At 37.0% G+C, this 21811-nt stretch overlaps 1 protein-coding gene across 1 annotated transcript in view; it reads left to right on the forward strand.

Annotated features, from left to right (window-relative positions):
• Window positions 1-21811, forward strand: part of Adamtsl1 (ADAMTS like 1) — a 359842-nt gene that overhangs the window by 70705 nt on the left and 267326 nt on the right. Inside the window, exon 5 of the mRNA XM_059255823.1 lies at window positions 11729-11965. Coding sequence (XP_059111806.1) covers window positions 11729-11965 — 237 coding nt within the window. The remainder of the gene's footprint in view (window positions 1-11728; window positions 11966-21811) is intronic.

The raw sequence follows: 21811 nt of genomic DNA on the forward strand, positions 1-21811 counted from the left end.
GATTATCCCACAACATTTCCCCCTTTTTGTCTAAATGAAAAGGAAAGGTTTTAACAATAACATAAAAACTACAAACAATAACAAATATCAGGTTAGAATTACATTTACAATGTCCAGTCCATTTGTATTTGGCATATTTGAAGAAAATATTCCATTATTTATTCTATCTTAAGTCCAAAGCTCTGTACCTAGTTTACCTTTTCTATAATAACCAATGAAGAGTATAACTTTAACTATCTAGTCTTCAACTTCATCAAAGACCCCAGAAGGATATAATATTACCTGAATAAACAGGAATTACAGTGTAAGCCACTTCCAAACCTATAGAAATGACAGACATCTGGCTGCATGGATAGTCGCCCAAAGTTCCTCTGCATTATTGGGCATCCAATCTTCAGCCTAAAGGCCTAGAATATCTGGCAGACTCTTCTATGAAGCAGGAAATTTGAAGGACTGTCCCACCTAGATTGACAAAGTTCAGCAGTCACTTTCCCATGTGTCCTACAGAATGTCTAACAGAATTTTCTATGAAGCAGAAATTTTGAAGGACTGTCCTGCCTTATCTTAGCAAAGTTCACAGTCTTTTTCTTTTGTGTCCTGCTTGTCCAGTTTGTACAGCACACTATCAGCAATCAAGACAAGAGCAGTTTCTTGCCCAAATGACTAGCTTTTCCACATTGAAAGGAAACTTCATATGGAGTTTCTTTAATGCCATCATCTTCTTGGAAGTAAATTGATGCTGCCAGGAGAAGATGTGTCTCATTGTTGTGAAAAGCCCTATGTTAACAAAACATTTTAAATGCCATATTCTATAGGTCTTTGAAGTGTTTGAAGATTATCTATCTATCTAAAATATATATGTTTGAAAACATACCTGATGACAAATTTTATTGTTATGAGTGACTAACTACTAACCTGTATTTCTTTATTATCTTAAATAGTTTATAATAATAACTTTCAAGGACTAGAAATTTACATTACACTGTTAAATGAGCTGTATAGGTACAATACCTTAAACAAGAGTAGAAATACATGTACAGTATGCTCTAACAAAAATAACCTTAAATTTGTACCAACATACAAAAAATCCATACCAAAGTAAAATATTTAAGACTAGTAGTTGCTTTTTTTAGTTTAAAAGTAGATTCTATAATCTACCTTTTTATCCTATCATTTCTGTATCTCCTCTTTTTCTTTTCCAAATGAGATTCCTGAATCTAATCTCCTTTGTTCAGCTTTTTCTCCTGACCATTACCAATAGCTTATAACCTGTAGGTGGGAAGTTTCTGTCCTGCAGCTTCTCTCAAATAAACACATGGAGGATTATATTAATTATAAATGCTCAGCCAATAGCTCAGGCTTATTACTAACTAGCTCTTACATTTTAAGTTAACCCATATTTCTTATCTATGCTTTGCCACGTGGCTTGGAAACTCTTCTCAGTACAATGTTCCCATCTTGTTTCTCTGCATCTGTTTGCAACTCTCTGACTCCACCCTTCCTCATCCCATTATTCTGCCTAACTTTATCCTGTTCCACTATTGGCCAGTCAGTTTGTTTATTAAACTAATCATAGTGACTGTATATATTCACACAGTATAGAGGAATATTCCACAGTAACCAATCCCACTAAGTGATTACAAACATCCATAACCCATTAAATAACCAAAAGCCACCCACCACACCTCTTGGAAATGTGGACATTGTGTTCTCTAGATTGCTTCCTATTGTCTAAGGATGCTGGCATCATTGAGAGACCCTGTGAAAACTGGGATAATGGTCAAGTCCTGGGAGAGTTAGCTGTATAATTTGTTGTCCAGCCTCTGTGCAATGGAAAAGTGCAAGGCTTATCTAAAGTCCTGGCTAGTATAGTCTGTGAAGCTGGACCATCTCAGCCAGTAGCTATGAAGCTCTTCTGGATACAGAACTGTGAGGAAACTGCAACAGAGGCACTCTGAAAGACTTGATCACCCAGGCCACCTATTTTCATTGATATCTGGCATCCTTGCTCTGAAAACACATAACTTTCAGAGGTAAGATACATCTCTACATTAACACAAGTATGGAATGTGCAGTGTGCAGAAGTCAACTGAAGATGATTTTTTGTTTTATGTTTGAGCAGGTAAAATATATGTTACCTGTCTTGTAGTTTTTTTAGGTTTATTTCTTTATGTCTGTAGCTGGGTTTTTCAGGGGTTCTTCTCAATCAAATCTGATCCTCTTTAAACTTGAATGAGTTCACAGCCTCTTCCCCAATGTAACATATTTGTTAACTCCCATTTTAAAGTTAAGGCATTCCTAGAGTATCTAGGGTGGTTTAATTCAGCAGTCCCTGTTACAATCCCATGTCTCCCAGCAGCTATCATTAGCTCATCAGCATTCAAAAAATTCAAAGACAACACAATATCAAACAGGATCCAGACTCCCTGTGTATTTCCTATCTCTGGTAGCTTATTCTTTATTATTATTACTTTACTCTTTCTATAAAGACTTTACTCATCATTTTTAAACTATATATTTATTTTTAAACTCTATATCCTTTTTCTTTTTATTCCTTAAGCCTATGCACATTGTTAAACACTGTAACCTTTTTAGAGTGTTTTGTTTGTTGGTTGGTTGGTTTTTTCCTATCTGAATCTGCTCTACCACATATCTGTAACCTTTTCTGTCTGCATGAGCAAAAATCTTAAAATACCATTCAGTTTAGCTCATGGTAAGCTGGAGGCTCAAGCCCTCAGTTTGCAGGCATGAAACACATTCTGTACTACAGCTGGCATGAGGGACATGAGACTAGGAAACCACATTCGGCTCCATTTTTGTGTGTTAAAAACCTTTTATCTTAATCTTTCTCAGGTCTTATGTGGACATACATGGCCCCATGTTGGGCACCATTTGTAGGTGTACTTTTCTGTCCTGCCTGCCAGCTCCCAAATAACCACATGGAGGCTTCTTATTAATTATGAAAGCTTGGCTGATAGCTTAGGCTTTTTTCTAACTAGCTCTTAACACTTAAATTAACTCATTTCTATTAATTTGCTTTCTGCCTCATGACTTTATACCTTTACTCTATACTGCCCATGCTGCTTTTCTACTTCCTCCATGCCTGACTGGTAACTCTGCCCTTTTCCTTCCCAGTGCCCTATATGCCTGAAAATCCTACCAAGCTATTGGCCATTCAGCTTTTTATTGAACCAATCAGATTGACACACCTTCACACTGTACAGTAAGATTATTCCAGAACAAATGATGCACTCATAGATGATTAAGTGGTATAGAAGAAATGAAAACTGAGCAGGATAATGAGGAATCAGGAGGAGGAGTGGTGTGCAATTTTACATAGAGTAGGCACAATAGGCCTCATTGAGAAGGTGGTATTTGAGTTAAAACTTGATAAGGTGAAGTAATTAGTTCCTTAGACAAAAGGAATTCTAGATGGTAGAAACAGCATATGTGTCCTGAAGTAAGAGAGTTCTTGAGATCATGAGGTCTCAAGGGATTCAGTGGGACCATGCCCACGTGAACAAGGGCTGTGGAAATTCTTGGGCCAAAGAGACTATGAGGCTGATCTTTCCTCCTGAGACAAAGAGTTGGCTTTTGATGTGAGTAGGGAGTCAGCGCCTGAGTTGAAGCAGAGAGGTAACAAGATCTATCTCCTTAGTGCTTTAATAAGATCATTCTGCTTCATTGATCCAAGTGTCCAAAAGAGCAGAGAAAGAGGGGAGGAACCTTTTGCAGGATTCACATGAGATATGACAGCTCAGCCTCAGTTGTAGACATATTGAGGGCACTTCTGAATTAGAATCAACACTTCTTTGGTTTTAACATGGGGACTACTAGCTCAGCAACATCAACATAACCTGGGAACTTCCTGAAGTGCCAGTCCCCACACTTCACCAGAGATCTACTGAGTCAGAAACTCTGGAGGGAGGTCTTGTTATTTTGTTTAAGCCCTCCAGGTGATTTTAATACATACTTAAGCTTGAGCACCATAGCTTTAAGGTATTGGAGCCTGAAAAGGATGACATTAACATTGCTATTGAATGGGTAGAGAAGGCTGTGGTGGTGGAAGATCAAATGTTGTGGCACTCTAGAGAAATTGAGGGTTTAGATTAGTGCAATGAGTTTGTGATGTCTTAGATATCCATGTGGTAAATAAGCAGTTGTATGTATATGGAATTAAAGAAAAGTGGCCCAGTTTGAAAGTGGGAACTGAAAAATGGATTATCCTGCTAAAAAACAAAATATCACAGTGGATTGGATCATGTCAGTGGTTGTTTACTGTTTGGTTACTTCATCCTAACTTTCAATACAGAAAACAGAAGCCAAGTAAATAAAGACAAAACTGCATGGAAGAGGCCATGCAGCTTCTACTTAGCATGTTAAAGCAGTGAACACTTCAGAGTGTGTTACAGATCCTCCATCAAGTCATTTGTAGAGAAATCTTTTGTGGCTATTTTTTCCTGATTTAACATCAGTAATGTGAGGGGTCCTAATATTTTAAGGGGAAAAGTTAGAATTGATAGGCTTTCTACAGTTGTCAAGTAGCTGATAAATATCTACATTTCTCTCTTTAAGAGGTGATCCTGTATTGGAGGATCGAGTATACACCTTATTTGACAGTTCTAACTGGTTTTCTTTCATAGTAATTTTTGTAGAGGGTCAGTGATTAGTACCACATGGAGTTTAGAAGAACAGTGGTAGAAAAGGGAAATGAAATGAGAAGAAAAGGCTTTTCAATGACTGTAGTGTATGGTCATGAGAATGTAATTTCCAGTCTTTCCATGATCCTATTAACATTGACCACAAACAAGAGCATAGTGCCAGGGACTTGAGAGATGGCTCAGCAGTTAAGAACACTGGCTGGTCTTCCAGAGGATCAGGGTTTTGTTCCCAGCACCTATATGGTGGCTCACCATTTGTAACTACAGTTCCAGGAGATCTGATACCCTCTTCTGGACTCCACAGGCACCAGGCACACACGTGATACACATACATGTGAACAAACCATCAATACACATAAAATAAAAGACCTTAAAAAGAACATAGTGCCAGAATATTTATACCATCACGTTCACGTAGTAAGGAAAATTAATAAGCCACTGAATACTTAAGAGCAGAGTTAAAGCATATGAATGGCTATCAGGAAGAAAATGCCTTCTTTAAAAAGAATGCAAATAAAAGCCAGACATGGTGATGCACACCTGTAATCCTAGCACATGGGAGGTGGAGGCAGGAAGATCTGGAGTTCAAGGTCATTCTCAGCTACATATAATAAATTTGAGGCCAGCCTGGACTATATGAAACCCTGTCAAAAATTTAGTGATTAAATACATAAATTGAAAATAAGAAAATAATATTTTTACTGACCCCAAATCTGTGTATTTTTTAAAATCCATTTTACGTCTTTTCATATTTATCATCTTAGCTGCAAAGATACAATCAGTGAATAAGCTCTGAAAGGCTGACCCTCTTCTGTCCTACATTGTAATCTGATCCATGAATCACTATCAGGAGACATCTGGGATCCATCCTATCTTTCCCATAGATAGTTGATTAGCTAGAGAATGTTTTGAATTGAGTCCATATATGGCAGAACCCCCATGGACTATATGAATTATTATGGGAACAAATGAAAGGTCAGATTGTATTTTTGTGTTGTTAAAGAACACAGCTCTGATATGATCAGGATTGAGTACTTAAACACTGAAGAGAAAAAGCATTATAGTGAATGGCTGACTACAGTAATTTGCAGAATCATCTGTTAAAAAATTAAAAAACATTTTCATGAATGCAGGAAGCTCCTAGGCCTGTACCTTGATGTATGGCCTCCAGTCTGCAGGTGTATTAGAGTTTCAGAGTCCAAAGATTTTCTCCTTTCTCTTTTCTTTTGCCATGCTCCCTTTCTACGTGGTGGTACTTCTGGGGACAGAGCAGGACAGGAAAGTGAGGACCCATCATCCACTTCATCCTTCCCAACACTGTTTTTATCAAGTTGTTTTGGTAAAGAGTAGAATGTGTTTGGTCCCATCACTGACTTTCCTGTGGTTTTTGTCTTCCATGCTGAAATATATAAATCACAATTTATTTTAAATATCTCCTTGAAAGACTATTATTTCTACCTTTAATGTTTTGTGAGTGCTGTGTGAGTTCTGTTCCTTCTGCATTCTTTACTTCTAAAGGAAAACCACCTTCTGGCTCAGAAAAGTGGCTTATGCTAAAGAGTTTCCCCAAACACTGGTTTCCCAAAGGTGACACCCAGGAAAGGTCACAGTGGTATACAGTGCTTAGGACCCTCATTTCTGGATCTGACTTGGGACAGGCCTAGGAAGTATATTTGTAAAAGACTAAATTATAATTGAAAAACTAAAATCTCTGTGCATGGTAGCCTTCCACAGGATAATAGTTACTGCTATTACTATATTGTTGCTGATTATGATGTTTCTTAGGACACTTGTGGGATTAGAGGCTACAGGAACTTTCTCTGAGCTTCCTCTGGGGGTTCAATGAATGTCCTGAATGACACTTGAGAAGTTTTTGTTTCAAACAAAAAAACCTTTTGCCAAGTCCTTCTTCCCCTTGAGTATGTGTACTTCAAGGGAAATTTGATTCATATGTTTCTGAATCGTTTACAATTAAATCGTCAGCATATAATTTTCTAAGAGCTACAAGGTGTCCAAGGAGCTTTCGGAATCTATTTTATAATTCCTCTCCAGTCCTTTTCTTAACACAGAAAGTTGCATTTTGCCAAAAACAAATAAACTCAAACATTCAGAAGGCTAAAGTTCGGTTTACAGCTCTAAACCCCAGGTTTCAAGCACATCTGTGATTTTTACAAAATAGAACCTTGTAACTCTACAGAAGTTTTGATTGGAAAAAACAAAGGTGATAAAAGTGTGTAAAAGTATTTATGTGCATTATTGCTCTCAGGGGTATGTTTACAGTAATAGAAAGAATCATGAAATGTATCAAGGGCATTCTTGAAACCATTACATATAGATGAAAATTCATTTGGATCTTGCTTCTCTACAAGATTTCTGAATATGTTCACTAATTTTTATCACTGAGAACAACATCTTAACTTTGCTTTTCACTCATTTTCCTTTCTACCACTTTGAGTCTTAAACACTTTAGGAAACACATGAACATAGTTTGTCCAGCAGAAGGAATTGTAACATCTGTAGGAGTTTCATGTTTTTACTGAGATGAGGTATCATTTCCATTTACAAATGCAATTCACACTGTTCTTGGAACTGGAAAAATGCATAAAATTACCTCTGGTTCGTACTCCGACATCTCTTAATTATTTGTCAATCTTCTCACCTGGCAAAGAATGATCCACTCTGACCTTGGAATCCCCCTCTAGCTTGCTCACTTGTGTTAGAGAATAAAGAAGCGAAGCTAGGAGAGGTGTGTGGGGCTATTTGAAGCAACTCCCTTAATGTTCTGTGTTGCTGAGTCTACTTCAGTGCTTCTGCACTACAGAGGAACCATGTGGATGCTGGGATGGCAGGTGTCACAGAAAAGAAAATACTTGATTTAAATTTCATTAATTGTATCATCAGTTTACTAATTGATAATTGATCTTATTAATGGCCACTGAGGAACTTGGGTACCATCTAAACCTGGATTTATTCAAAACTGCTGACATGGGAAAGTAGCAGCTTGAGAGAGCTCTGAGACACCTAACAGAGAGATTTAGGGAAGCAAATGGGAGGAGCTTAGACTGAAGTTAGCATGAGTTGTTTTAGGGCAGAAGGTAACAAATGAGGTGTAAGCAAAAGTTGGTAGAATTTCTAAAGTAGGCAAAAGGTAACGTTACCTTTAGAACACTGATCTACAAAGAGGCCATGTTAAATCACCCAATCTGCACTGTCTTTTGTTACCTGTTATGGTTTGAGAGAACATACCATCTTGTGCCTCATAGCATAGTTTTTCAGAGTGTGCAATTTGGATTTCTTACAATAGAAAAGTAAATGTATATAATATGTACATATACCATGCATTCATTCATCTATGCATTCATTCTTATTAAAAATTGAACTGTGTAATAGTACTTAAGAAGCTAACCAGCATGAAGTATGGTGGCACAGGATTTCAAAAGATGTGAACTTTTTCTGGCAATACTTAAAGTTACTTGGTCCTTGATATGTACTTATGTATAGATTATATCTTATATAAATTGTACTTTCTCTTATTATTGTATTTCATTCACAATAAACAAACATAATACTAACAATAAAATATCTTTTAAGATTTTTCATTGTGTTTTGAGTCATTTCATGTTTATCCCAAATAAATGTTTAATTATCTGTATCCTACCTTGCCTATTAAGAATTCACACTCGCCGGGCGGTGGTGGCGCACGCCTTTAATCCCAGCACTCGGGAGGCAGAGCCAGGCGGATCTCTGTGAGTTCGAGGCCAGCCTGGGCTACCAAGTGAGTCCCAGGAAAGGCGCAAAGCTACACAGAAAAGCCCTGTCTCGAAAAAAAAAAAAAAAAAGAATTCACACTCCACTAAATAACAGATCCTGTGCAATGGCAATAGAACCACTAGAGAAATCGAAAAGTTAAGAAGGCATTTTATAAATAAAGAACAACACAGTTCTCAAATGCTTCTATGAATATAGAGAAATTTTCAGGAAAAGGACTGAATAAATTAACTCTCAGATTAATAGTTTAGAGAGGGAATTGCTGACCACATTCAGATCATTTAAGACAAAAAAATTATAATGAAAGCCTCTCCATAGGTGAATAGTACAGAAATTGTATAGAGACTCTCATTCTGAAAATGACAAAAAAAAAATCTACCTGTCTATGTTAGATAGTTTTTATTGTCAACTTGACACAATTCAGAGTCACCTGAGAAGAAGGAACCTCAATTAAGGAATGCCCAAATCATATTGGTCTGTAGCCAAGACCAGAGAAACTGTCTTGATTGATGACTGATGTGGAGGGACTCAGCCCACTCTGGATGATACCATTTCTACACATGTAGATCTGTGTTTTGTAAGGAATTTTTTTAAGCCTAAGCCTGAGAGTGAGCTAGTAAGCAGCATTCATCCATTAGTTCTGCTTCAGTTCTTACCCTGACTTCCCCCAATAATGAATTGTGACCTAGAATTCCAAGCTAGAATAAACCTTTACTCTTCAAGTTATTTGAGTCCAAATGTCTTAGCACACAGCAACAGAAAGTCAAAATAGGACTGATCAAAAATCAACCTAAACAAAAAATACTGTTTACCTTTGTGCTTTAGTATTTAGAGTTTTAATTAAAATATATGATTCCCTCTCTTCCCTTTCTTCCTTCCAACACTTCCATGTCCTGTCTGTCCAGCCCCTCCCATGTCCCAAATCACTCCCTCCCAAATTCATAACCTCTTTTTCTTTTATTATTACTATTATTATTATTATTATTATTATTATTATATGTAAATATATAATCATACCTGATGAGTTGTCTTAAGTGTTGATTGTGTGTATATGATTTCAGGGCTGACCACCTTGTATTATATAACCATTTAAGAGGCCCGTCTCTGGGAAAGACTAATTCTCCCTCTTTCAGCACTCATTAGTGGTTCTTTGTCTATGGCTGGGGCCCTGTGAGATTTCCCCTTCCACCTTAGCATGTGTATTGGTGTTGTCCTTATTCACATCTTATTTAGAAAGCCATATGTATGTTGATGTATCATGGCTGTAGCTGCCCTGTCATTTCTACAAGACACAGTCTTGCAGAAGATTTCCTGGTTCTCTGGCTCTTACAGCCTTTCTGATTGCAATGTTCCCTGAACCTTAGATGCAGGAGTTGTGCTGGAGCTGTATCTCCTGGAGTGCTGGGTAGCCCACGATCATTTGATTTCTGCATTTCGACTAGTTTTCTGTGATGGTCTTCATCTGCTACAAAGAGAGGTTTCTTGGTTGAAGAGTGAGAGAGCTACATCTGTGCATATAAGAATAGGTTTTAGAATATTCTTACATAAATTCTTAAATAAATTTTAGAACATATAGGAATATGTTGGTCTGATAAAGTGAAGGGGGTAGGTTCTCCTCTAAGATCAGTGAGCTCACCATCCCTTGCTAGTTGGCTAGGTTTCCATTAGTAGGCATGATTTCCCTCCTTTTGATCAGGCCTTAAGTCCAGTTAGATAGTTGTTGGTTACCACCAAGATATGAGTGCCACTATTATACTTCTAGGGAGATCTTGCCATGCTGGTCATTGTGATTCCTAGAAGTCACAGCCAAGTACTGCTATTGATTGCTTCCCTCCCTTGGCAGCTTGCATAACACCTTCTGGTACTATGAAGACTAAACTTCAGGAAAGAAGCCTTCAGGGTTAGATCCAACTTGAATCTTCTGAGTTCTGTGTCACAGATGGTGTCTTCAGCAATAGGGACTTACCTTCTACCTTTGGGAGGTAACCAAGGGTAATAGCATTAGCCTACACTATTCTGTAAGTCTCTTGGACTATCCTGATCAACAGCTCAAAAGGAGGTTTTTCTCATGCCTGGTACTTTTTTTATTAGATAGTCTATGGCTTTTTTTTTTTTTTTTACATAGTCTATGGCTCTTATGGCGAGCATTTTTCAGTCCAGGTGTTATAATGTCATTTCAAATACGTGTGTGTGTGTGTGTGTGTGTGTGTGTGTGTGTGTGTGTGTGTGTATATATGTGTGTGTATTTTTTCATGTATATGCATGTGTATTTACACATTCACATATATAAATTCATAAACACTCTCCCATGTATTACATGTAGTTTCAGGTAAATACAAAGTAGTATGATTCCTTGAGGCTTTTTCAAACATCCTTAGTGTTATTTGTCCCTTCGGCCTCTCCTTCTGTCTTCATCTCCCTTTCCCCTCCCCTCTTAAAGCTCCCTCCCAGTTTTCCACATTTCTCCTCTTTTTAAAGCTTGATTTTATTTGCTCTCTCTGAGTTTTATCATCCATTAGACAATAACCATTGTTAGTAATAGTTTTATATTTTAAGTTTCCCCCTATGAAATATATATTACTTAGAGGCTTTTATTTTCCATCAGCCTCTGCCAACCTTATTTGAAATTTAAATTAATAGAATGCCCTAATTCTCTGGTTCTTTGTTGTCAAACACCTCATTAAATATTCAAAGTAATTGCTGTTGGATATCTTCCTTGTGTCAGTCAATGGCTGGCCTATGCTCATGACCTCCTCACACAACCTTATATTTTTTAATATAAAAAATCTAGGGATATAGCTCAACAGAATTCTTCCATCTTGCCTAGGGTACATGAAGCTATCACATCAATTCCAAGTATGACAAAAAAAAAAACAAATAAAACATTGTCATATCTCTCATTTTCAGGATAGAGAGAGATAAAAATGCTTTCAGCTATCCAAAATTAGAAGGAATTGAAATGTCACAATGTTGAAGAGATCATGAGCAAGCAGACATCTTTCAGAAAGTATTTCAAAATGGCTATTTTACCCTTGTGTCAATGCAAAAATTTATTTCAAACTAGTTACTTTCTCATTTGACAATAAGAAAACTTATAAAGGTGATTTCTTTCTCAGATCTTTTTATTTTAAGGGTCTAAATAATCATATAACCTCTAAAAAGACTGAATGAGATACATCTGTAATAATCAGAACATTCACTTTGTTTTCTGCTACCTCCACAGACCACACAGATGTTCAATATTCTATTTTGGGTTATTCTTAAAATGTGTACTTGTGTCCTCTCCCCTACTTCTCCAGGACTGTCCACCAGAAGCAGGTGATTTTCGAGCTCAGCAGTGTTCTGCTCATAACGATGTCAAGTACCATGGCCAGTTTTATGAATGGCTTCCTGTGTCCAATGATCCTGACAACCCATGTTCACTCAAGTGTCAAGCCAAAGGAACCAGCCTGATCGTTGAACTAGCACCAAAGGTCTTAGATGGTACACGATGCTATACAGAATCGCTGGATATGTGCATCAGCGGCTTATGCCAAGTAAGTGCTGAAGTCTCCCCATATGAGTTGTCCAGAGGTGCTGTGCCTGCACGTAAATAGGTTTCTCAGTTACTCAGTTACCTTCTAGAGTTTATAAAGAGTAACAGATTTGAAGATTGTAATTTCAGTGAACAGTATGGGTCTTGTATTCCATGCTAGTGTTAAGGAAATTCGGACTGCAGGTGAGTTTGGTTTTGTTTGGTTTCTTTATTCCTTGAATGATACTTGAATGTGGGAGAATAAAAATTCTTGAATATTGTGCATTGATGATGAATTTTGAAATTACATGTACCTCAGATGTCCCTGAAATTTGGAAAGGAGTAGATGGAGGAAGGTAGGGAAAGAAGGAACGGATTGATTTCTGGTATCAATTCATCAGTGTGTACTTGAAGGCTCAGTAAGACAACAAAGCATTAGTCCATTTGCCATGAACTTGTCTTCTTCATTTCAAGGCTCACTTTTTGGACTGTGATGAGCAGTCCACAGTATAGAATGATTAGGTTTCCTGAATGCTGTTATTCACCATATTCTCTTACGTGGCACAGTACAGACATTTTAAGAACATTTGTCTCAAGCAGGAGGACATTTATTGAATCCGAATCTATGATATAACAACTTATAATATGAAAAATATGGAACATGTTTCAGGTATTTCTTTTAAATTTACATGTATTGAAAACAAATCTACATGTTGATTTATAAGAAAATTGCGGTGTAAATTGTTATGAGACATGAGATGTGAGATAAGGTTTATGCATGAGAGAGGGAAGCAGCTATAGTCCACTTTCATACAGGTTAGGACAGTGATTCAGGAAGGAGCATGTTCAAGGTTTTTCAGATACAAGGAAGAAGATCTATATATAGATATAGATATAGATATAGATATATCAGAAGTTTCTTTAGGTATGTGATATATGAGTTCCAGGTGTAAATGTGAATGTAGTATTTTATTCTTCTCAAGATTGCAGGGTCTTAGAGAATATCCACATACCTTTAAAAGCAACACATGTAGAACATTACTTGTGGTATTTTACAACTATTTGCAAAATTATTTGTGATTATTTATAAATAGCCTGGTGGGGCTGGAAAGATGACTTAGTAGTTAAGAGCGCTTCCTGCTCTTCCAAAGGACCCAACTTCCTTTCTCAATGCCATATTAGGAGGTTCACAACCACCTATAATTCTACCTCCAGAGGATCCAACACCCTTTTCTGGCTTCCATAGACACCTGCACACACATAGCATACACACACACACACACACACACACACACAGATACATACATAGACACACAAATAAAAATAAATCTTTTAAAATGCTGCCATCTAAGACTTTCAATTTGTTAAAATAGGATTATGAAATCTGTAAAAATTGCAAGAATAGTAAAGAATCCTAAAGTAAATAAATATATGGAAAGGGCTGCACTGCGAAGAAGGGGAGTTATGATCCCTTGTCTGCGCACACTGCTTCGGTGTCTTGTAAATAAAAATACAAGGGCCAGAAAATGTGCATGGTCTTATGACAATTACATCATGTCAGAAATGGGACAAAATTCCAGTTCTTCTAATATCCATGTGAGTGTTGTTTCTACAATGCTGTGTCTGCAAATGAATCAAAATCAACAAGACAGGTCAACAAATTAGGTTTCAATTGTTTCTGTTGCATGATAGCTCAACCTGGCATGTTTTTCTCTGGGTCTTCCAGCCAGCTGGCCTCATATATCTTGGTAACTAAGAGAAAATCCTATCTCAGCAGATTAAAAAAAAAAAAAACTTCTACATGAGTAAATATGGAGAGATAATGCTCCACTCTGAATTATAAGTATAAACGTGCCTTAATTGTGATTTGTTTCATTTGGGAGTAAATGTAAATTATACCATTGTTTAAAATAAATGTGCTCCATACATAGAAATTACAACTGAATATTACTGACTTATTTCTCGTGTAAGGAGTTATGCCATGGTGAGGAAGGAAATCTCGTATTTCTTTTGAACACTAAAAAGTAGCGTGATTTGGCTGGAGATTGAATCACAGACTGAAAGGGAGCAAAAAGTAGTTTTATAAACCATCATGGAGGATTAATGTGGCAGATAGGACTACAATAAACAGTAAATGGCCAAGAAAGACTTAGTAATGGAAAGAGACACTCAAAACTCTTCTTTAGAAAGATCATTATAGGCTCAATTATAAGAGCTTGAAATAGACAACCCTTGAGTCACGGAGACCAGCTCTAAAGGAGGGTCTTGTACCAGCCAAGAGGAATGAAGCATCAGCCCTTCCCTGGGTAATAGCGTCAGGAAGAGAAAGGAAACTAAATTTGGAATGAGAACACTTTCACTAGAAGGGAGGTGAAAGCAATAAATCCAATCAATCACACCGAACACATCAAAAAACTGCTACTTAATGTGAATTCATAAAGGATGTCATCTCGGGTCCTTACTCCTACAGCATTACATGTGTATTTCAGTCAAGCCAACCTCAATTTTCTAAAATGAATATAAGGACAGGGAGATGGAGGTGATTGATGGAGGAATAGATGTGAGCAGAGACCACTGAGATGATGGGGGACTAGAGATCATAAGTGCATTGTGTATACTCTCAGAAGGACAAGAGAGAGATGAGTTAAAATACACCAATTCTGCCCTAGTTATAAAGTAATCATTTAGTTAGGTTTAGATCAGTGATTTATAGTTTCATTTTTAGCAGGAAAATGCCCCATCTTAAAACACACTTGGGAATCAGTAACTTAAATGTGCAAGTATGTAAACCTATTCTCCTAGTTCCCTGAAAAATACACTTCTAGCCTGACTTTTTCTTTCTCTTTTCTGCTCCATTTGTTTAAGATTTTTAGCTTTTTGTCTTAGAATTTCTCAAAAGCAGCTTTCAATATTTGTGAGACCAGCAATATGAATCACAAACTTTAAAGAATAAATTTTTCAATTTTGACATAATCACTTTGTTAGAAAATGATGCACAGCTACAGTGACTTCTCATTTACAACCACTAATTTATTTCTGTTCTGTCTATCTAATCCCCTTCCAAGAGCCATTGCCTCAAAACTATTTGATCCTTTATCTCTACACCAGAAATGTGGAGTCCCAGGGTTTTACCAATAAGAAGACAACCCTAGCAGAGGAGAAACTGTTCCCTTTGGGAGACCTGGAGACTTATGCTAATGAGTGGATTGGCTCTATATGCTGTAAATTTGCAGGAGGAAAATCTTAGGAACATTGCTATTTATGACACACACCTTCTTCTTGGTAATAGCAGAGCAACACAGTAAGTGATGTATTCACTCTTCTGACTGCAGCAATAGTGATCACAAGATAAATATATATGTATGTAGGTATGTATGTACATACACATTCTCACTGGATATATAGTTTTCCAAATATTTGTGGTTCTCATGTCATACAGCATTATCTTCATTTCACAGATACAGAAACAGAGGCTTATGGGATTATATGACTTGCCCAGGGTTACCTGGTTCTGCCTGGCTCCCAGCAGCCTGTCCGTTCTGCCACATCAAGGTGCACTAAGACAATTATGATTTGATAATAGTCCCCGAATTTGGCTGCATACCAGAATCACCTGGAAAGCACTTATGAGACATGACTCTTAAGCCCATCCACCAGACATTCAAATTTAACTATGATTCTATGGCAAAGCCAACTTCATGAACTACTTATAGATTTGACAATGGGTAGGATTTAAAGAAAAAAGACAGGAGGTAGAATCTGGCCCTTCTTTAGCCAAATGTATAATGTTGGTCTTGGTATGTAGTTTCCTGAAACTTCATCTTAATCTGTGTAAAATGAGACTGCCTCATCAACCAGAATACCAAGTGAGATCAATGCTGTGAAGTCATAGCCAGCTGTGAAATGTGGGAGACCCTAAAGACTTTTAGTTAGATGATACTAGAGCACTGGTTTCCAGGAAGAGAAGGAAAGGATGTGGAAGGGGGGAAGAAAAATGAGAAGAAGACACAGTGGTATGATGCTTAACCTAGCATCCCCAAGGTTCTGGGTTTCATCCCCAGGACCACACACCAGAATCAGAACCAGAACCAGAGTATCTACCATCTACTCTCCACAGTATCACCTCACAGTAGATAGATGGGAATAAGGACCTAACTCTACACAAAAGACAGTTCTTTAAATTGGATCTAGCTTCCCTTTTGTGACAGTTCCTGCTCTGTACTTTTCTCCCTGAACACAGAAGCTGTCACTCGTAGGGCTTCAGAGGGTGTTTTTGGAAAACATCTCCTCGAGAATGATCAATTCCACCCTCAAGACACAGGGCTGCCTTGAATTTTGAGCTTCTCCTGGGGCTTCACAGTTAGTTAACAGCAGACTAAAGGTCAGGGAGTGGCAATGTTTATCAACATTCTGAAAACATGTTCTCAGTGTTATTTCTTCAGCACATCCCATGGGCTAAGTTTTTGTCCAGCTTTAATTCTGTCATCGCTATTATAAAAACAATGGAGTTAGTGAATGTACCTTTACCAACCAAGGTCCCATCCCCTCTCTCCCTCCCCAATCTGAGAATCACCCCCTGGGGCTCACTTCGAGGGTGTGTATTCTCACCTTTTGTCTTGGGTTGAAAAACACTGGCATCTTTCCTTGCTCGCTGTTGCATTGGATGTAGATAGGAGGCAAGGCTAGAATGGGAAAGCAAGTTTGAATACATAAGGTCAGAGGCTCTGGACCCAGCACTGCATGAGCTACCAGCTGAGTTCCACCATTTGCTGGTATATCACCTGAAGCAAAAGTATAAGCCTCAGCCACAGCAAGACCTTGTTGCTGAAAATAACACGTACACAACTCTTTGAACGTGGAGAAGTAAAGCTGGTGCCTACTTAGAGCCATCACCCCCACTGGCTAGTGAGATTCCCTTGGAGAAACTTAATTTTTCATTTGTAAGTGCTTATCAATTGGAGATAGCTTCTTGATTATGAATTGGGGCATGTGTCTACTTCTTTCAGCTCTAGGAACCCCATCTGGTGCAGACCCTTGAAGGCCCTGTGCATGCAGCCTCAGTGCGTTCATTTGTGCACTGGTCCTGCTGTGCTTAGAAGGCCTTGTTTCCTTCATGTCTTCAATCTCCTCTGGCTCTTACATGCTTTCTACCTCCCATTCAAAACTCCATTCCCCCCATCGATTCATAATTATTTCTTCTATTTACCTTTCCTAGGGAAAGCTGTCTGGCCCCCCTCCAAGTCCCTTACTCCATACCTAAAATCTGTGATTCTATGGATTGTAGCTTGGTTATTATTGACTTAAAAGCTAACATCCATATATAAATGAATACATATCATATTTTGTCTCCCTGAGTCTGGGTTACCTCACTCAATATGATTACTTTCTAGTTCTATCCATTTACTTGTGAAATTCATGACTTTATTTTTTTTAATGCTGAGTAATACTCCATTATGTAAATGTACCACATTTTCTTTATCCGTTCTTCTGTTGAGGTTATTTCCAATTCCAATGAACATGGTTGAGCAAATGTCTGTGTGATAGGATGAAGCACCTTCTGGGTATATGCCCAAGATTGGTATAGCTGGATCTTGAGTTATGCTGATTCCAATCTTCCTGAGAAACTGCCACAGATTTTCATATTGTCTGTATAAGTTTACACTTCCATCAGCAATGGATGAATGTTCTTACTATGCATCCTCATCAACAAGAGCTGTCATTTGTTTTACTGACCTTAGCCATTCTGACACATATAAGATGAAATCTCAAAGTAGCTACACAACTATCTCTCGTATCCAGAGGGCCTAGTTCAGTGCCATGGTCATCTTGATTTTCATTTCCCTGATGACTAATTATGTTGAACATTTAAGTGTTTCTCAGCCATTTGAGTTTCCTTTTGAAACTTCTGTTTACATATGTATCCCATTTCTTAATTAGGTTATTTATTTAATTGATATTCAATATTTTGAGTTCTTTATAATTGTCAGATATTAGCCCTCTATTGGATGTGTAGTTGGTAAAAATCATTTCTGTAGACTGTCACTTTGTCTGAATGATGTTACCCTTTGCCTTACACAAGCCTTTCAGCTTCATAATGTTCCATTTATTAATTATTGATCTTAGTACCTGTGCTAATGGTGTTCTGTTCAGAAAGTCTTCTGTGTCAGTGAGCTCAAGGCTATTCCCCACGTTCTCTTTTCTCAGGTTCAGTGTATCTGGTTTTGGGTTTAGATCTTTGATCCATTTGAAATTGAGTTTTGTGAAAGATGTTAACTATGGATCTATTTGGATTCTTCTACATGCAGCTGTCCAGTTTGACTTGCGCCATTTGATGAAGATGCTGTTGTTGTTGTTGTTTTGTTTTGTTGTTTTGTTGTTTTGTTGTTGTTGTCAATGTGTTTTCCTTATCAAAACTCAGATGTTCAAAGACATGTGGATTGATTTCTGGGTCTTCAATTTGATTCCATTGATCAATGTGTCTGTTTTTGTACCAATACCATGCTGTTTTTATTGCTATAGCTCTGCTGTACAACTTGAAATTAAGGATAATGGTATGTCCCACAGTTATTTGAAATTGTTTTAGCTTTGCTGTTTTGTTCTGTTTTATTTTGGGGTGTGTGTGTGTGTGTGTGTGTGTGTGTGTGTGTATTTCCACATGAGGTTGAAGATTATCCTTCCAAAATATGTGAAGAATTGTGTTGGAATTTTGATGAGGATTACATTGAGTCTATAAATTGCTTTTTGTAGGATAGCTATTTTTATTATATTAATCCTACTGATTAATTGAACATGAGAGATCTTTCCATCTTCTGATATTTTCTTTAATTTCTTTTTCAATATCTTAAAGTTTTGTTAAGTCTTTCATTTCCTTGGTTAGAATTACACCCAATATATTTTATAGTATCTGTGGCTATTGTGAAAGGTCTTATTTCCCTGATTTATCAGAACATTTGTCATTTGAGTATACTTTGACTTCTTCCTTTCCAATTTGTATCCCCTTTATCTCCTTTAGTTGTCTTATTGCTCTAGCCAAAACCTTGAGTACTATGTTGAATGAGTACAGAGAGAGTGGAAAATCTTCTCTTGTTCCTGATTTTAGTGGAATTTCATTGAATCTCTCTCTATTTAATTTGATGGAGGCTGTGAGGTTGCCGTAAACTGCCTTTTAATATTTTTAGGCATGTCCTTTGTATCTCTAATCTCTCCAGGACTTTTATCGTGAAGTGATGCTGGATTTTATCAAAGGCCCTTTCAGCATCTAATGAGATGTTCATGTGGTTTTTGTCTTTCAGTTTGTTTACATGGTGGATTACATTAATCAATTCATGTATGTTGGACCATCCCTGCATCTCTGGGATGAAGCCTTCTTGATCATGGTGGATGATTTTTTTTAATGTACTTTTGGATTCAGTTTGCAAGTATTTTATTGAGAGTTTTCGCATATATGTTCATTGGGGAAATTGGTTTGTGATTATCTTTTCTTGATAGGTTTTTGTGTGGTTTGGGTATCAGGGTGACTGTGGCCTCATAAAATAAATTGGACAATGTTCCTTCTGTTTATATTTTGTGGAATAATTTGGGGAATATTGGTGTTAACTCTCCTTCAAAAGTCTGGTAGAATTCTTCCACAAAACTTTCTGGCCCTGGGCTATTTTTGGTTGGGAGACTTTTAATTACTTTTATTTTACTAGGGGTTATAGGTTTGTTTAAATTGCTTATCTGATCTTGATTTAACTTTGGTAAATGATATGTACCAAGAAAATTATCTATTTCTTTTAGATTTTACTATTTTGTAGAGTACAGGTATTTAAGGTATGTCCTTCAGATTTTCTGGATTTCCTTGGTGTTGTGTCCCCCTTTTTATTTCTAATTTTGTTAATTTGGATCATCTCTCTCTGCCTTTTAGCTAATTTGCATAAGAGTTTGTCATTTTGATGATATTCTCAAACACCAACTCTTTGTTTTACTGATTTTTTTTGTGGTGTTGTTGTTTCTATTTTTATTGATTTCAACTCTGAGTTTGATTATTTCTTGCTGTCTATTCCTTTTAGGTGTGATATTTTCTTTTTGTTCAAGAGCTTTCAGTTGTGCTGATAAGTTACTAATATGAGATCTCTCCAATTTTTTAATGTAGGCACTTAGTGCTATACACTTGTGTCTTAGAACAGCCTTCATTGTGTCCCTTAAGTTTGGATATGTTGTGTATTCATTTTCATTCAATTCTAGGAAATCTTTCATTTCTTTCTTATTTTTCTCTTGACCCATTTTTCATTCAGTAGTGAATTACTCAGCTTCCATGAGTGTGTAAACTTTGTTGTTTCTGTTGTTGATACACAGTTTTAATCTGTGGTGGTCTGATAAGATGCATGGTGTTATTTTTTTTTTCTTTTGTAATCTGTTAAGATTTTCTTCGTGTCTGAGTGTGTGGTCAGTTTTGGAGAAAGTTCCATGAGGTACTTTTGTGTTTGGGTTAAATGATCTGTAAATATCTGTTATTTCCATGTGATTTACGGTGTCAGTTAGCACAAGCATTTCTCTATTCAGTTCCTGTCATCCTGTCTATGGACAAGAGTGAGGTATTGACTTTTTCCACTGTCAGTGTGAGGTCGGTATGTGACTTAAGCTGTAGTCGTGTTTCTTTTATGAACTTGTGTGCCCTTGTGTTTGGTGCATAGATGTTAAAAATTGCAATGTCCTCTTGGTAGATTTTTTGTTAAGTATGTAGTGTCTTTACCTATCTCTTCTGATTAATTTTGTTTTCATGTCTATTTCATTAGATATTAAAATGACTACACCAGCTTGCTTTTAGGTCCATTTGCTTGAAATATCTTTTTCCATTCTTTTGCCCTGCGGCTGTCTATCCTTGGTGTTAGGGTATGTTTCTCAGATTCAGCAGAAGAATGGATCCTGTTTTCAAATCCATTCTGTTAGTCCGTGTCCTTTTATTGAGGAATTGAGACCATTGATGTTGAGCTTTATCTGCAAGCAGTGTTTATTGATTCCTATTATTTTGGCATTGTTGCTGCTGCTGCTGCTGTTGTGGTGGTGGTGGTGGTGGTGGTGTGTGTGTTTCCCTTCTTTTTATTTTGAGATTGTTTATTCTTTGTGTTTTCTTTCATGTGGTTACCTTTTTAGGTTTGAGTTTTCTTTATAGTGCCTCCTGTAGAACTGCATTTGTTAATAGATGTTTAAATTTGGCTTTATCGTGGAATTTCTTATTTTCCCCATCTATGGTATTTGAAAGTTTTCCTGGCTATAGTAGTCTGAGCTGGCATCTGTGGTCTCTTAGAGTCTACAGTACATTTGCCCAGGCTCTTCTGACTTTTAGAGTCTCCATTGAGAAGTTGGGTGTAATTCTAATAGGTCTGCCTTTATGTGTTGCTTGATATTGTTCCCTTGCAGCTTTTAATACTCTTTCTTTGTTGTGTAGTATATTTAGTGGTTTGATTATTACAGGCTGAGGGGAATTTCTTTCTGGTCTAGTTTATTTGGTGTTCTGTATGCTTCTTGTACCTTGATAGGCATCTTTTTTAAATTAGGGAAATTTTCTTCTATGATTTTATTGCAAATATTTTCTATTCCTTTGACTTAGATTCCTTCTCCTTCCTTTATTTCAATTTTTCTTAGATTTTTATCCTTTTACAATATCCCAAATTTCCTGCATGTTTTATGCTAGGAAGTTTTTTAGATTTAATATTTTCTTTGACCAAGATATCCATTTCTTTTATGAGGTTTTCAATGCCTAAGATTCTTTCTTCCATCTCTTGTATTCTGTTGATAAGACTTGCCTCTGAGATTCTTAAATTTTTCATTTCCAGATATCCCTCAGTTTAGATTTTCTATATTGATTCTGTTTCCACTCTCAGGT

This window comes from Peromyscus eremicus, chromosome 2 (genome assembly GCF_949786415.1).
Source record: "Peromyscus eremicus chromosome 2, PerEre_H2_v1, whole genome shotgun sequence".
Lineage (NCBI taxonomy): Eukaryota > Metazoa > Chordata > Mammalia > Rodentia > Cricetidae > Peromyscus > Peromyscus eremicus.